Below are 16,831 nucleotides of genomic sequence, written 5' to 3'. Positions count from 1 at the left end.
CCACTTCCCCCGTCAAGCTCAAACGGACGGGAGGGGACGACTTGGACAATGAACCTAAGCAGATGCAGTTTACATTCAACGAAACAGGATCTAATTACATGATTAGGTACATGGCATAACAACTCTGTAACCCAGTCCGAACGGCAGCTGAACGGGCTGGGCCTTGATCGTCATCCTACACAGCAGTATCGCCAATCATTGCGGTGTGATGAAGATCAGCACAGCGGTGTGCTGATCTTCATCCAATACCAATGCACTAATCCTGATCCTAATCCAGTGGCCGGAACCCACTTCTACCCTGTAGCTGGGAGGCTCAATCCTAATCCAATCCTACACTCGGGGGTCTCATCCTGAACCTGACATCGACTTTGTATCCTAATCCTGTCCCCTCTCGCCGCATCCTAATTTCTGCCTGACCGGCACCCGACCCTAATCCCTAATCTTTGCAACCCTCAAGGTTACCCTACCGATAGGCCACCCTGCCTATTGGTTATCGGCCGGGACAAAGCTCGGTTGACTGTAATGGAATGTAATGGAAAGTGCCTAACCACGCATAAGAAGTGCCTTGTCTAAACCTGGTTCAGTGAAGTGACCAGACCTGCCTGCTGAGCTGCTGTGTGCTACTGTGCTGGATGGTGCACGCTGACAGATGAAAAATGTCCTAACAAGACTGCCTATGTATACATATTTCGATTTGATTTTAACATACAGTGTAGAGAGGTAAATTTCAAGTTCACAAACAGTTTTAGGATCCAATGCACGTCATTGCACATTAGTCCAAATCACTCAGCCATATTGTCACGCGAGAGATAAAGAACTTCTAAGCCCTAAAAAATATTACAGGTAATCGCGGCGGATCCGGATTCGGCATCGTACCGGGATACAACCAACCTAGCGAACGACCATAGCGGCAAGCCTGAACATCTTTTAGTACGGTATTCCAACACCTTGCTATTTCCTTTTGGTGCGGACATCGCACCAAGAGCAAGCTTACGTCCATATAAGTAACCCTAAGACCCGACATTGCCGAAACGTTTAACAACTGGCTATCTAACAGCCGGCCCTGCTCTTCAATAAGAATCACTGGCCATTAGTCACTCTTATTGGTGGACTCAGGTTTCTACGCGTGGAAGGCGTTGGCGTGCTGCGGACCTCGTAACTTTCAGCAGGCAACAATCTGCAGCAATGGCAGGACGTTTTTCAGAATTCTCTAATGCTTTGCTTACAAGGTCTGCTTGGGGCTTTTCCCCAAGAGAGTACCTAGCACTCCTTCCTCAGGTACACAAGCGGCTTGGCTCACCCTTTCGGCTTCAATCGACCCACCCATCTACTTGCATTAATAAACTTTGTTTTCGTATTGTTATGAAGTCGCCGATGTGAGAACACCGAAATTCTGAACTCCATATCAAGCAAACCCCGAACATCCACCTGCAGTATCCTGAACTAGTATATAAGCGAGTATTCAAGACGAAATCGGCGCAAGATATGGCGTTGGATGCCCAGGCAAAGGTAAAGTACGTTTCGCAAGCTTTCCTGGCTGGTCGATATGGGTATGAAATTCGCGATCAATGCAGCACGGATTTCCCGTCACCGCGGTGCCGCAATAACGACATATTATGTTGTGTTTTGAGAATGTGGAGTAGTTGGACGAATCTGCTCGTCCCGCGACCGTAACTGGAGTCGGTTCTCGCTCTGGAAAATGGTGCATCAATATGCGCAGGGTCCCTTGAAAAGGACGCTTGGAGTAACCGGCTTGACATGCGTCGGCGTCGGATTGATGTTGGGCGCCGGTAAGTTTCAGAACATCGTCGGTTGGTTGGCGATTGGGGTCACGTGCTGGGCTTTTCACGGCGAGCATCCAAAATGCGGAGCCACAGCCCACCAAAGCTGTGGCAAACAAAGCATTTGGCAGGGGGCGTTAAGTGCATGCAGGAAAGACATGATGTTTTGGCATATGCTTCATTGGGTTTGTTCATATACGGAATGGTGGTTCATGGCCGCTGTAATGGTACGCTGTTAGCTGTGCAACCAAAAAAGCATCGTTATGCCCTCTGTCGATGGATCGATGGATGTCGAAGGATGGATGGATGGATGTCACTCACAAGCTTGCACGGCTCAGATGAACCCGAAGGCTCATGGACCGCTTCATTCGCGCAAGGAGAAACTGAATAAGAAAACAAAACGGCGCACAGCTATGGCCACGACTGCAAGATTTTCCCATGGGTTTAGTTATAAGTTTGATGTGAACCGCACGTAAGTACCTAACATACCTAACACGGCATTACGAGTAGATGCCGAGGACACGCAAGTTTGTCGCTTTGCCGTACCATGTTCGTGTTGAAACCACCGCCGGCCCAGGAGGCGGACTACCTATGTCGCTGCGCGCATGAGCCCTGCTCAATAAGCAGCTGATATTAAGCGCGTACATGGAAAGGCGACAAACCCCTTTCCAAGGCAAACGTTTGGCGCACGCGTACACACATGCACCGTTAATGAAACGTTGCAGGTATCTTCATTGCCCCGGGGACCATCTCGGTGGACATGACAGGGCCGGCGGTGTGCATCTCGTACCTTATCGCGGTGGGTGGACAATTACACACAGCGTTCGTAGGCGATGCTGTCGGCAATAGCACCGAGTAACTGCTGTGCGCGTGTCCTTATAACCTTGTAGTTTTAATGACGATTGCACACACGTATACGGTTTCTGGCGTGGCAGTGAGCCCTGACGCTGTTACTCGATTTTTTAGCATGACATACATAGATATGTAGACATGTCGACATTTAGATGACCCAATTGCCTACTTGCCGTTCAGCACTATCTACCCAAGAGCTGCCCACGCCCGTCTTACCACCCCGCGCTGACATAGCTGTCGCTTGCAGCGTACCCATGTATGCACTCCTTCAAGGAGGTGCCCTCATTGACACTTGCCACCAGTCAGGCCTACCTCTCACGTCCCCTCAGTAGACGTCCCCTTCAGCCATCCCCGTGTCCACTTGTCTCTTTCGCCGCATGACCATGAATATGCCCTGCAGTCCATCAGCGCGTTTCTCTCATGCTTCTGCTACTCGGAATTCGCCGTCGACATGCCGCTGGCGGGAGCTGCGTGAGTGTGTTGAACGACGTTGCAAATGCGCACCGCTGGTATGCGATGAACTGGGTGCAGAACTGCGGATCTCTCGTTCGCAGGTACAACTACATGGCAGGTTCGCTCGGCGAGTTTTTGGCTTGGTAAGTACGGACTAGTACGGCAGCACGGTGATGCCGTGGCGGCCATAGCATGCAATGCAGCCAGAGAGTGCCATTACTTGATGTGTGCGGCTTTGCACGCTGTGAAGCCTGTGGGCCCCCACGGGTTCGCGTACACGCACGCTCCCTACCAGATAGATGTACGAACATATTTCTGTTCGCCAACGGTCACCGTGTCTCCAAGATGAACACATATCATTGCGCACACATGTTGAGGTCCTCGAGGTCGATGTTTGTCTGCCAAATAGTCGGGACTCACGACCTGTCTAGGCGGCGTCATTCTCGCCTCTGGCTCCTCCGTCATTGCTCGAAGCTGTTTCAGGCTTCGTGCCCGGTTGTTTGATTCCGTCAGGCAGATTGCAAACTGCTTACTTCGTCTGTTGCACCTGCTGCGTCTGTTACCCGGTTTGGGGAACCGACAGCGGTGGCGAGGCCAGCTCATCTGCCGAGGCCCCATCCGTACCGTGTGTACATGCTGACTTGACCGCAATCACTGCTGCTGATGCGCTCATTCTGTTGCACACAGCCTGCCAACTTGCTCTGATCTCGTTTCGTGTGAGCAGCTAGAAAAACGTGCGGAGAAAAACCTATCAACCTCCTCACCACATTGCAATCCACACATTCGCATACAGATATACAAACGCATACAGATATACATACAAGTGGTCGTGTGCACGGTATACTTTTGCCAGATGTATCTTGCAACACAACATGACTGCAATGGACACCCGCAGGGTGGTGGTTTCTAATCTGTTGTTCGAGTACATTCTGGCAGACGCTGCCGTCATTCGAGGTTTCTCGCCGTATTTTGCCGTACTCATCGGAAAGGTCAGATCCTGGAGACGATGGAACAGCTGATGTGTGTTTTGCCTCGCTCGCTGCCTGCACATGATGAGTAATGGGCTTCAATACAGTGTCGCGGTCATAATGAACGTGTTCGTTACTGCTGTGAATTAGTGACGGGGCAGGGTATAGTGGTGTATGTGACATAATTACCCCAAGCCCTTCAGCGGCCGAATGCATGTGCGGTAAGCTGCTAGCTGCGTGTCGTAACACACACAATCCTCTTGCCTTAACACACGCATTCCTCTTGCCTTAGCGTACATATTCCTTTTGCCTTAACATAGGAGGGTTATAGTTGATACGGACCCACGACCCCGTGTGCGCCTTATGGTCTCTATCTTACAAACGTACTACAGGATAGTGGATACTTCCGTTACACGACAGTACTGCGAGGCAAGGCCTACGTCATGGACTGGTAGGTACATGCTTCCCTGTCTCAGTCAAACCCGTTTGGCACTGCTTGCTGACGCGGACGAGTTTGTTTTGGGCCCTTTTTACGGAAATACCATATCCGCAAGTAGGTCCGTGCAGCTCACCTCACACTGTATTAATTTAACTTCCGACCACGTCGCCTAGGTTTCAACTTCTTTCTGCCACTTCCCTATTGATTGTGCGCGAAAGGGGATCAGTTGACCTTGCATGGAACGTCTTTGACCAATAATTGGTCTGCCGCTTTCTGGGGTCCTGTCGGATCCTGCTGCTCGTGTCACAGTTTGCCATTATTTTGCTGACGCGTGCCCCAGGTGGGCCTTTGCCTTGACGCTGCTAACCAGCGGGTTGCTCGCACTCGGCGCCAAGGAGTCCATCATCATTAACACCGTCATCACGATCATTCACATCGTCGTCATGATCTTCATCATCATCGCCGGCTTTGTGAAGGCCGACTCCGCCAAGTGAGCAGCGAGGAGTTGGTCCTGTAGATAAATGCATGGCTAGCTAGCGGCTCCCTGGGCGAGATGCATCAAGTAACACGTCAGATAAACGGCATGCATCCATGCATGAATGCATGATGGTGGTGCTCTAATATGGAGCCGATAGATGCGAATGCTACCTTGTCTTTTCCTTAAAGTCCTCGCAGCTAACGTGTGCGCGCCAGCAATTGCTGTACTTTCGTTACCAGTATTTCCGTACGGCGTCACGTGATGATAACCCGTAGTAACGTTTCTTGTTCGTCGTATATCGCTCCCATCTGCGCAGCTTTAGGCCGTTCTTTCCGAACGATCAGCCAGACCAGTGGAAGCAGGTCAGTTGCGAAGAATGCGCAGCGCGCGGCAGGCGGGCGTCTTGGTCCCTTCCTGCTTGTCGTTGGTTCGTTAGTTGGTTGCGGACAGTTGTGGACTTACGCAAACTCCCGCAATCAATGAATCCAGCCGCGGCATCATGCACCGACTGCCTAGTTTCCCACTAGCAGTCCGCCACCTGAATTCCGTCATCCACCCGCACGCAAGTTCTTGCAATACCGCCGCATTAATCGCCGGCACCATGTTGGCTTATTTCGCCGCCGCCGCTGCCGCCCCCGCCGCTGCCGCCCCCGCCGCTGCCGCCGCCGCGTAACGCCAGGTTTTTAATGGCGCAAGCATTGCCTTCTTTTCCTTCATCGGTTTCGATGCCGTCGCAACCGCTGCCGAGGAAGTAATTGACCCCGCGACGTGAGTTGGTCCATTTTGCAGAAGTCGCCCTAGCATGGCTATCGTCGATGACAAACGGCGCAAATGAACAAATCGTCGACCCACGTCGCTCAGCATATCCTTAATGTATAAGAACTCTCCGAGCAATTTACATTGATCATCAGCAACAGCGCTATTGCTGCTTTTTGTTGATGTAGGCTGGCTGGCCGGTCAGAGCCTGGCTAGGCTACCGACGCACGCGCTTGGGTGCTTGGCCATTGCCTGATGATATTGCTATGGGTGACAATAACGACTCTCCCTGCTCGCCCTCTGATTCCGCCGCCGCTATCAGTTGTTGCACCCGCCACCGATATAAAAAGTACATGCGTTCACAAGCACAGACAACACGCACGCACGCATGGCTCGGGCTTAATTAGGCATCGATATGGTTCGAAGGAAGCATAACCCAAAACTACTTCAAAACGTATGACACGGGCTGTATAATTATTGCTCTCGTGTTTTTATGCAACCGCGAGCAGGGTGATGCCCCAAGGCATCTTGGGCTCCCTGGGCATCGTGACTGTCATCTACTTCCTGATGTGCGTCGTTCTGAGTCTCATGGTGCCAAGAGCTGATATTGATACTGACGCCACGTTCGCCAAAGCATTCGAATACGTTGGATTGGGCTGGGCCAAGCACATAGTCGCTTTGGGCGCCATCCTTGGTGAGTACGGGCTGTGTGGACACTCTTAGTTGACAAGACACGTAAGACTAGGAAGAATGCAAAAGCAGTGTTAAGCTCGTCCCCCGTCGTCCTGCAGCCACGTCGCCAATCGTAGTAAATGGCTTCAGCAGGGCGCATATTGATAAAGAATCTTCTTTCTCGCAATCCACGCCTCCCGCCGCATTTTGCCATTCTATGCGTTGCATTGCTTATAGCTGTGCTTATCATGTCCGGGTTTCGATCTATCCGAGATCTTGCTCCATCCTGTCCTGCTTAACCCCGGTCTCACTTTCTTACGTATACGCGCCTGGCCCAACCACGTAAGCTGGTAGGCTGTTGTTAAACTGGTGCCCAGAATAATAATAATAATAATAATAATTATTATTATTATTATTATTACTATAATAATTATAATTATAATTATAATTATAACTATAACTATAACTATAATTATAACAATAATAATAATAACTATAATTATAATAATAATAATAATAGTAATAATAATCCTTGCCATAAAATCTTGTGCTTGGATGAAATTGCCTTCAGGCATCCTGACCGGCATCATGATGGGCATTTACGCACCTGCCCGCATACTTGTGAGCTGCTGCCGCGAAGCGATGCTGCCGCCCTTTATGGCCTGGGTGGGACCAAGGGCAACTCCATGGGTAGCAACCTGGTGGGTGCGTGAGGGGGGGGAGAGTCCATCATTTCGTTCAAAATGTCCCCTTCAGTTCATCTTCTTCGTTTTAACAGTGGGATTCGACCTCTGACACTTAGGCATCCGGTTGTTTGCCATATTTTTTTACCTTTTTAACACCCTCATACCTGTCTGCCCGTGAGTCTTCAGCCGTGCGAGCTATCTGCCTGCCCCTTTACCTGTCTGCCCGCGGGCCGTTTGCCTGCCCGTCTTCCTGCCTGCCCATTCCTATGCCTTGTCACACACGCCGGTGAGAGTATTTGCCCGCCGAGCAGTTGCATGGGGACTACGTGGACCGATAATGCCCCTGAAGCAAAGCCATTTTTGTCACATCACACTCGCAACCCTATACCTCACCCCTCATGCCATGTTATCTGTATATATATCTGTATACAGACCAATGGCCCTCTAAAAGCGCGGCTAACAGCGCCTCGCTAGTAGTTCCAGAACAGCCACTGCTAACAAACCGTGCAAGCAGTTCTACAGCTGAGCCAGGCCTCGTTGTTGCCCCTTCGGTAATGAACCTCGTTTGCAGATATGCTACACTTCATCGTTCATTTGAGATAACCTTTTTGCGGTCCCACGCGCAACAGGCTCATCGGCATCAGCGTCGCCGTCATTGCGCTGCTCACTGGCTTTGACGAGCTTGCAAACATGGTCTCTATCGGCACCTTTGTTGTGTTCTGGTTTGTGGCGGTGGCGCTCATCTGGCGCAGGATGCACGCGCCAGGTATGTCAACAACTTTGGCCATGGTTTTTTTACAATGCTAGCCTAAGCAAGCTTTGTAGTAGAAGTGCAGCTGCAACACAACAGTATTCATGCGGTTAAGTAACGCTGCCTTGAGGACAAGCATGCTTGGTACATGTTTGCTGACACATATGGGCAACCAGTTATATATGGCAAATATGAACGTCGTGTATGGTCATAACAGTCCCAACGCGAACATGGATGCCGTACGCCTATTCAGGCTCTTCGTAGGTTGGCCCATCCATCCATCCATCCATCCATCCACCTACCTCTCCGCAAACCCAAACACACAAACCATTAAAAACGGAACAGGCAAGACCACACTCCTCCGCTGGGCCAACGAGCTGGTCCATATTTTTGCGATGATTGGATTTTCGCTGGGCTTCGTGCTGGTCTGGACACTGCCCGTCTACAACACGGACACAGACGGGGTGGCGGGCAAATGGAAGGACCAGCAGTACAAGTGGCTCATTGCGATGGCGGTACTGTGCGCCGCGACGCCGCTGTCCATGTTCCTCTTCTGTAAGCCGGTGCGTACCTATTCCGGCAATTCCGTCCCTGACTAGATGTTGTGGCTAAGTGCATGTCCATTCGCGTGCACATGGGTGGTGCTGTGAGCTTGCACACGTGGCGTACAGTACGGCAACTGTGCATACGATAACAGTGACGACGGTGATGGTGGAGGTTGCCTCCTGAGAGCTTGCAACAACACCCCTTCGCAGGCGTTACACAGCATCCATTTGTATTGGTGTAGTATCTTGAGGATATCGCCCGGGATCTTCATCCACCGTTCGGTTCGTTTTTTCGGAAAAGTCATGATGTAACAGTTGGCAAAAAACAACATGTCGGATCCTTCTGTCCCAAACTCCTGTTGGAGCTACAATAATTAGCCAGCCTCAACCCCAAAATCACCATTCCAACTCATCTGTCCACAGGCATACGTACCCTCTGGCTACAAGGTGCCGCTCTACCCGCTGGTCCCCTGCGCCTCCATATTTGTCAACACGTTTTTGCTCGGACAGTTGGACCAGGCGTCGTACGAGCGGTGTGTATGTGCACTTGCCTATGGTGTCAGCCTGTAGTGTCCTGGGTATCACGGGATCTAGCATCCGCCGATCGGTTCTTTTCCTGCGATTAGACGTGATACAACACAGCCTGTCTGTATATGTCCGTCTGTATCTATGTACAACAGCTTTACTTAACGCCCTCGCCCACCTCGTGAAACGTTTTATCTATCCATTGTTATTTGCGGGTATGTGTCTATATATGCTGTGTGTAATAAAGGATTACCAACTAACTCATGCTGAGGGACGAGGTACACGCGCCTCGTATACCGTGTGTGTAAACTGGCGTAAACAATGATTGCGCTACGTACAGCCCTGTACGAGTCTATCTCGTTGTGCCGTGCATTTGGTGCCATGTGAGGGGCGACACCAATGGCGCAGCAAGGCGAGTAATCAAATCGCTGGTTCCACAACCTCGCGAGAGCGATTACCGCTCCCCATACCACGCGCTTCCCGGGTTACCACTCTTCGAGCAGTAGAATCACCGGAATGTAATCTTTCTTGGGATCATGGCTATTATTAGAATCCCAGCTCGCAAGCTGCCATCACCACAGGCGTAGTCGTGTTTCATTGGCTGCAATTGCCGCACGCCGCTGTAGGTTTGGTTGGTGGACCCTGGCCGTGGTAGTGCTGTATCTGGTATACGGCGTGTTTGCGGCTCAGGTCAAGGACAACCGAAGGTAGGAGACACACATGCACATTTGAATATTCAGAGGCGGCACATGCACATTTGAATATTCAGAGGCGGCACATGCACATTTGAATATTCAGAGGCGGCACATGCACATTTGAATATTCAGAGGCGGTATATGCACATTTGAATATTCAGAGGCGGCATATGCACATCGCGTGCATACCGCTTTGTACTGCGCATACAGATACTTGCACAAGGGTGTAAGCCAGCACAGTATCCATGCATGTGTGGCGCTGCTTGCATCTGTCTGCTGTTTTGCTCTGATGCTTGGCAACTGTGTACACGCGCTAGTTGTACGCTTACAGACGTACATACGTGCATTCGCATCTATCCATCTTACCCATCCATCCTCCTATGCACGCAGCTATCTGCTATCCTCGAGCCAGCCACCACCACCGGCACCACCATCTTCTGTCCCAGAGGACGCCAAGACCCCCTCGTGATTGGATGACCAACATGCAGCCCCGGTCATGTTGGTCAGGATGCCCAGCAGTGGCTCGGAGACTCCGGTCGGCGGCCCAGTGGCCAAGGACCCCACACCGCACCACACCAAGGACCCCACACCACCACTACTGTAATGGACGGCGCCAACCCCTCGGGCGATCCGGGATGAGCGGTCGCACATATGGAGCTTTACATATATGTTTGTAACAACCTGGTCAAGGCAAAAAAGTGGGTGAACCGAGCTCGCCTGTATGGAAGGTAATTTCAGTGAAAAGAAAGCTGCCGAGCGGTCAAGACAGGTCGGCGGCTTACAGGCGCAACGAAACGGAGCGAACCTTCGTGATCATGAACGGCTGGCAGGCTCTGCTGCTGCTAAACACCACCCTGGGTGTCGACTCCACCTATGCTTGCAGCATCAGTCACCTTGTATCAGTGTACGTACGTTAATGATGTACGTACGTTATTGTACGAATCAGTGTAACGTCCCCATTCCTTGAGCACCTATGCATCAACGCTTGGCCTCGAGAAGGTGGCACTGACTCATGAATCGGAATGTATCGCGTGTTTTACTGGGCAACGACCCGACGGATTATTTGGTTGTTGTAGCAGCCGGTACACAGTACGGCGCTATAAATACGCGCAGAGCGCGACCACCAGCAACTCGAGAGACCTTTTCAGCGGTCAGCTGCTACAGTTGTGTACGTGTGCTCCGCACCATTCACTTATATACTGTGCTATATGTCCGAACTAAGCTTATAACACCGACGGTCATGACAAACATACGATAAATAATGGCCGGAGTCATGATGTGCGCAGCAGTCCGCAATTCAGGTAGGGGTGTGCGGCGGCTGCAGGGGCCTGCGGCAACTCTATCGTTCCCTTTGGTCGTTAGTATCCTTTATCACTTGCTTTGTTTGAAGTGTGTGCGAGGTAGGACGGTGGTTATAGGCGATCTGGCAGCCCTTGAGCCCTCGGCTCGTATTGGGCGGTTTGCAGGTACGGGGAACGTTCCCACGACCATGTAACGCACACACACACACACACACATGCATGTGCAGTTCACATACCCGTCGCACCGAGAGTCGCATCTGTGGTGGGGCTTCATGACCCTCAGAAGCTGCTCGATTGGATTGGCTGTCGTGCGCCGCTGCGGTTTTCGAGAACATGAATATGCATGGCGAAACGCAGTGCGGCGATGTCGTTCCCTTTATTGTACCCGGGTTGTTCTTGCCTGTAGTAATTCAGAAAATTATATAATTACGGACCGTATACGGCGAGGTGTACATACAACGTCGTATCTGTACGTTGCTTGTTGGGACGGCTTTTACTTGCAGTGCATGCGGCAGCAGCACCGGCAGTATCGTGAAACTTCTGGGTTTTTTCCCTCGTTCATTGGGCGCGCACTTGACCATCCTGAGAGATAATTCGGAAGCCTGACCTAAAACCTTGACATGTTTGTTTGGGTAAGGTTCGGACACGACGATGATGATTGCACTCCCACATGCAAGCGCTGCAGGGATAGCGCTATGCATACCCGGCGTTGTGAACAGCATTGTGAACATGCATTTGACATCTTGAAGCTAGCAGCTGAAAGTGATTCCATTTGGGTTACCACCTAACGCCTACCGATATCCGCAGTCCGGATTTTGGTGGCGATTTGAGTGTTCGTGGGGATGTTGACTGTATACCGTCCTTACATTTTTACATTGTGGTTGGCGCCTGCTGGCGAGGCGGTTGGCTTCTTTTGTTGCTTGAAGTCGCGACATACGCCTGAATGTATGTTGCGTACGCGTGAATATGTCAGCCATTTATGATGTAAGAAACCCTGAGGCAACCGTACGGCTCCTAGGCAGCAGGTTGCTCATTCTGTCTAGTGGGTAGGCAAGCGAGCCGTGCCGTTTCCCATCCCTCAACAAATGATCTCCTGTGTTGAATAAGGACGTTCCTGGACGTTGGGTTTAATTCACGACGTTCCATGTAAGCTGGTTCTTGGATGATGCAAGTGCAAGTAGTGGCTTTGTCGTAGTTCCTGTCGTACTGTTACGTGCTGTTTGCCGTGGTCACAACCTGTTCTGGATATTCGCCGTGTTGTGACCTTAGCTTATCCTTTTGTCCGCCGGTGGTTTGAGCCTAAGTGTCACGGCCGGCGCTTGTCCAATATAGATAAGGTGTTCTTGGGCATTGGAGTTGGAGCGAGTAGGGTCAAGGCGATCAGCGGGCAGACCATGTGGGGGGGGGCCCACCAAGCGGATCAACGGGGCGGAGCAGGGAAGCTGTTCAAGGTAGTGAGTGGTGGCTTTCGCGGCATTATTGAACGCGAGCTGTTGGGCTGAAGTTTTGTTAGATTCGCTGCTGGTGGCATCGCGGCCGGGCGGTTCTAGTGTAATCACGATGTAACAGCAGTACCTAATTTTGCGTGCAGTCGAAAGTGTGCAACTCCATCGGCCATTTTGGAGACACTACTTTGAAATTGCATCACGAGGACCTCTTACCATGCTACGACCTTCCGCGGGGTGGAAGCTCATACCGGACGATGCGCACAGGTGGCGATCGGCAGAACGCAGCGAGCTGGATCCGAGAACGTACACGTTAGCATAGCCGGATGGTACATCGTCCGTATCGTGTTGCAAAGTAGCCATGCTTCACCCATATGTTTTCTAACCAAATGCTCCATGTGATGTCTGTCTCCTGCCCGTGGATTTGATCTGTGCGTGCGCACTTCAGGCGCCCCGTACATAACGGTATCGGGTTCCGCATCACCACATCGAAAAGAAATGCAGCGTGCTGTACGTGTGCGTGTTGACGCAACCAGGAGCTGCTCGGGGCGAGATGGAAATTAGGAAAGCGAGATCCTGTCACCATCGCGCGGGTTTAGTCGAGGGGATTGTCACCGAAACATGCAAGCCTTGCAGAATTTTTTCAAGCAGTCGTCTAGAAAATATATCAAGCTTTCCCAGGAAGTCATTAAATAATGCTCCTAGGGCGCTAGAGTCAGCAGGGTTTTACGCGTATACCAACTCGGACGTCCTCAATTCATTAGGTGTAGAGCTAGCATATATGGTCCCACTTCATGAATTGCAGTTTGTTAAAATATGCCACCAGTTTACTCCGAAATACTCCAAGAATAACAGACTCGAGTACGGCAATTCTCTGACGTTCGCAACAGGATTCCGCCTAGCAACACCACAGATATTCTTTCTATTTTTCAAGTCCTTGCCATCCTCTGTCGTGATAGGGATACCTATCTTACTTTGCCGGCGTCTGTCCGATTTCCCTGACGCCTTTGAACGAACTGTGCAACGCACGCAGGATAGTAGGCTCCTACCTACATTTGGCAGGAAGAGCCAGCGCTCTGGTATTTGTTTTCATCTTGATACCTTGGGGCTCAAACCGTTGCTGACCCGGCGACCGCTGGTGTAGAGTCTTTTGAAGCAATGACATCGTGAACGGTCTTGCTTCAAGCACAGCTTGACGTCACGCTGCTGGAATGTCAGGCCCCAGCACGCGAAACCCATACATTCGGTGGTACCAGCAAAACAAGACGCTGGTATGGGGTGCTGCAGCTGCTGCTGTTACCCTTTACGCTACGTATAAGGTGACAGCGAGCGCTGCCCCTTTGAAAGATGAAAAGGATGGCGTGGAGCGGCCGGCACGGAATCAGCAAAGCCAATTCTTGCGGCTGCGGAACATGATGAAGAACTATTCCACGGCGGCTTCAACAATTGCAGAGACTGCCGCACTTGTGTCGGGGGACCTGCAAGCGTTTCTGACCTCCGACTCATCGGAGTTGCCGCAGAGCCTTCGCCAGCTTAACAAGCTTTTCCAGGCATCAGAGCTGCAAGAAACAGTGTCGACTTTCACGGCTTCCGTTGTTCGTGGCGTGGCAAAGGCAACTGGTGGGCCCCAGTCTCCCAATGCCCCGCCGTTGGTGGACACCATCATCGAGGCCGTGTTGTCAGAACGCGGCCGGGGACTCATCGGTATGGCCGTTGGTGTCGCCATGCGGAACTCCACCACTGCGGTCTGCGAATTTATTGAGCGGCGTATGGAATCTGCGACATTGAGCTCGGGGTCCGTCTCCGGTCTGGGCGTGAAGGACATCCTTGACCTGCTGGCAAGCGACCAGGGCGAAAAGGTCCTCACCATGCTCCTCACGCACAGCATCCGCACGGCAGTCACCTCCTACGTGGACGCTACCGCCGGCTACAACCTGTACAACGACATGCTGGCTAGCCTGGTCAAGCAGGAGCATCGCGACGCGCTGACCGACCTGCTCAGCCGCATCTCCGCATCTTTCTGCAGAGAGGCCGTGCTGTCATACCGCCGCGCATCCGCAATGGGCGCTGCCTCCTTTAGCTTTCCCAGCGGCACCGCTGCCTCCGCCTCCACCTCAGCACCCTCCCACACCCCGGCCAATCACGCCTTCGCCTCCAAACACTCTGCAGCCAACGCAACCACGATTGCCATGGTTGCAAACGGTGGGTCATGCATGCATGGCAGCGCCACCTCCTCCTGCCCTCCTGGGCCCCCGGCAGAGCCCGGGGTACCCGCGGAGGCGTCCCGCGCGGTCTCTCTGCCCGCGGTCAAGTCCAACGGACACCTGCCAGTTGCACAGGCGAACTTGAGGTCGTCACAAAGCTCGCAACTGAATAAGCAGTACAGCCTCGGAAGCAGCAGCGGCTTTCTCGGCGGTGTGAGCAGCAATGCATTGGCTGCGGCTCTGGGGCGTGGCATGGTGGCGCAGGCGCCGCCGGCCTGGTTGCGGCAGGTAAGACTTGACGGGGATGCAAACGCACATGCACGGGTGTGCGTTTTTGGGACCGGGCCGGGTTGCGGAACGGGTGGCCGTGGCGTCGAGCCCATTGTCGTCTAAACTGGTTGCGGTCAAGAGCGTCCGTTTCCGCCCTCTTGCCGTTCTCAACATTCCTGTCGTCAATTTTCATCTTTCATTTCTTTTCCCGCGCACGCGCGGTTCACGGGAAGCAGCGGAAGATACATAGATCGTTGCAGGCATGCAACGTTTTCATTTCCTTTAGGAAAAATCCGCTAAATATGATTCCCGTGCGCAGTTTAGGGATTGGTGTGTAACCTTGACATCAGCTGTGTTGGGCCCTGCAATCTGATGTGCTGCGGCAACCTCCACGGGCTGTAGCTTTAGGGGCCCTGCGGTCGACAGACTGGCCATCAGTTGTGGACGCTGACTCGGTGGTCGCATGACTGGATGTGGTCGCTGTTAGATGTGGCCTCTACTGCCTTGGGGCTTCCCTCGCCCGCACACCGCTGGAGGCTTTTAGACAACCTACTTGAATTCTTACATATCTTCCCTCTCTCTCCTCCTTGGTGGGTGTTCCAGCAGTTTGGTACTTTGGCAGGTGACTCTTCTTGCTCTTTGCATACTTTTCCGCCCCGCAGGTGGTTGAGTTGGTAAGGGAGCGGGACGTCCGGAGCTTGGCGGTGGATATGGTCAAACACGCGAGCAGGGAGGCAACCCGCGGGGCCGTGGAGGGATTTCTGCAGGTGCGGCGTTATACCTTGGGTTTTGTGGAGGGCCAAACAGCAACAACGCCAAAGCACAAGCCGCAAAGGCGTCTTATCACAACCGTTTAGGTGGAGGTCTTGTGAATAGATGGGTTGATATTCTTTTGGGGGGAGATGCTGCTTTCATTGCGGTGCCTGGAGGGTAAGGATGTGGCGAGGTGAACGTTTTGACCGTCGTGCTGAGAACCGCTCTTGCTGCGCAGGGTACGGCGACGGGCGGCTCTGAGCAAGTTGGCAGCGGAGTGCTGGTGTTGCCGCCGAGCGCCGCGGGCTACAAGCTATTTGTGATGGCCACCCTCGCAGTCTCGCTCTGCACGTATGTCCTGTCGCCGCGGGTAATGCTGCTCTGAGGCGCGACCAAGATGTGTCGATCACTGAAATGAAGGAGGCTTGGTTGGCAATGGAGGTATAGCGACGGGGCTGGTTGACTCTTTTAAGGGATGCGGCTTAAGGAATGTCTTGGAATGCGAATGGTGATGCAGGTAACGGTGATGCAGTCACGGTAGTGAACATGGTGGAGCCTTCCACCACGTGCATTTACAAATGTAGCTCTTTATCTTCGCGTCGCTGCAAAGGAGGGATGTCGTTTGGGAGGGTGAACGGTCAGGAATGTTGGTTGGCGGGCCGAAACATCGAATCCTGGAGGTGAGGGGTATATCGGGGTCTTAGTGCTAGGATAGGTCCTCTGGACCGCCTCCGCAGCCTTCCTGGGATATGGGGGGGGGCCAGTGTGCTGGGAACTACTACGTGGTGCTGTTGCCTGAACTATAGTGTAAAATGATTGTTACGGATGGTTTTAAGTCCTTTTCATTACTGTCCTCCGTGCGAGGCCAGGCGCTATTCGCTCTGACAGCTGCCCCTTGGCACAGTGCTTGGATGCCCCATAGCGCTGCATCACGGGAAAGCGTGCACGGCTTGTAACAACAGGGGATCCGAATAATAGGAACCCTAAGTCTTCGATCTATGCAGTGGCGTCTTGCTTTGGCTTGCTTGATAGCAGCGGGACTTGTGTTTGTGGGCCAACAGAACGCGGACAACTCGTACTGTGGACTATATGGGTGGTAATGGTAGCGATGATTGTTTATTTTGTGGTGAACATGGCATCTCAAGTTCCGAATTTTGATGTTTTGAATCGGCTTGTCAACCGGTGGAGTAAGGATACGTGCTGCTGAACGTCCCACAAGGCTGTCTTGGGTTCTTCCTTTCACGTGGCCTTTGCCGT

The 16,831-nt window shown here is 52.3% G+C and overlaps 2 protein-coding genes across 2 annotated transcripts; both read left to right on the top strand.

Moving 5' to 3' along the window:
- Positions 1–1,185: 1,185 nt before the first annotated feature.
- On the top strand, positions 1,186–8,951 carry VOLCADRAFT_89329 (uncharacterized protein; the record flags this gene model as incomplete). The annotated part of the gene is made up of 15 exons (XM_002949002.1): positions 1,186–1,278; positions 1,435–1,509; positions 1,721–1,790; positions 2,507–2,580; positions 3,034–3,104; positions 3,880–4,075; positions 4,447–4,505; positions 4,834–4,983; positions 5,288–5,333; positions 5,651–5,739; positions 6,237–6,421; positions 6,971–7,100; positions 7,715–7,851; positions 8,182–8,399; positions 8,805–8,951. 15 exons carry the CDS (start codon positions 1,186–1,188, stop codon positions 8,949–8,951), a joined length of 1,740 nt encoding a protein of 579 aa, XP_002949048.1.
- Positions 8,952–10,862: 1,911 nt separating this feature from the next.
- Positions 10,863–15,959, top strand: VOLCADRAFT_89328 (uncharacterized protein; the record flags this gene model as incomplete). The annotated part of the gene is made up of 7 exons (XM_002949001.1): positions 10,863–10,902; positions 12,172–12,356; positions 12,494–12,659; positions 13,566–14,549; positions 14,607–14,839; positions 15,484–15,588; positions 15,813–15,959. The coding sequence occupies 7 exons, from the start codon at positions 10,863–10,865 to the stop codon at positions 15,957–15,959; spliced, it is 1,860 nt and encodes a 619-aa protein (XP_002949047.1).
- Positions 15,960–16,831: the final 872 nt, after the last annotated feature.

This window comes from Volvox carteri, assembly GCF_000143455.1.
Source record: "Volvox carteri f. nagariensis unplaced genomic scaffold VOLCAscaffold_12, whole genome shotgun sequence".
Taxonomy (NCBI): Eukaryota; Viridiplantae; Chlorophyta; class Chlorophyceae; order Chlamydomonadales; family Volvocaceae; genus Volvox; species Volvox carteri.
This window is presented reverse-complemented; position numbering and strand designations above follow the sequence as displayed.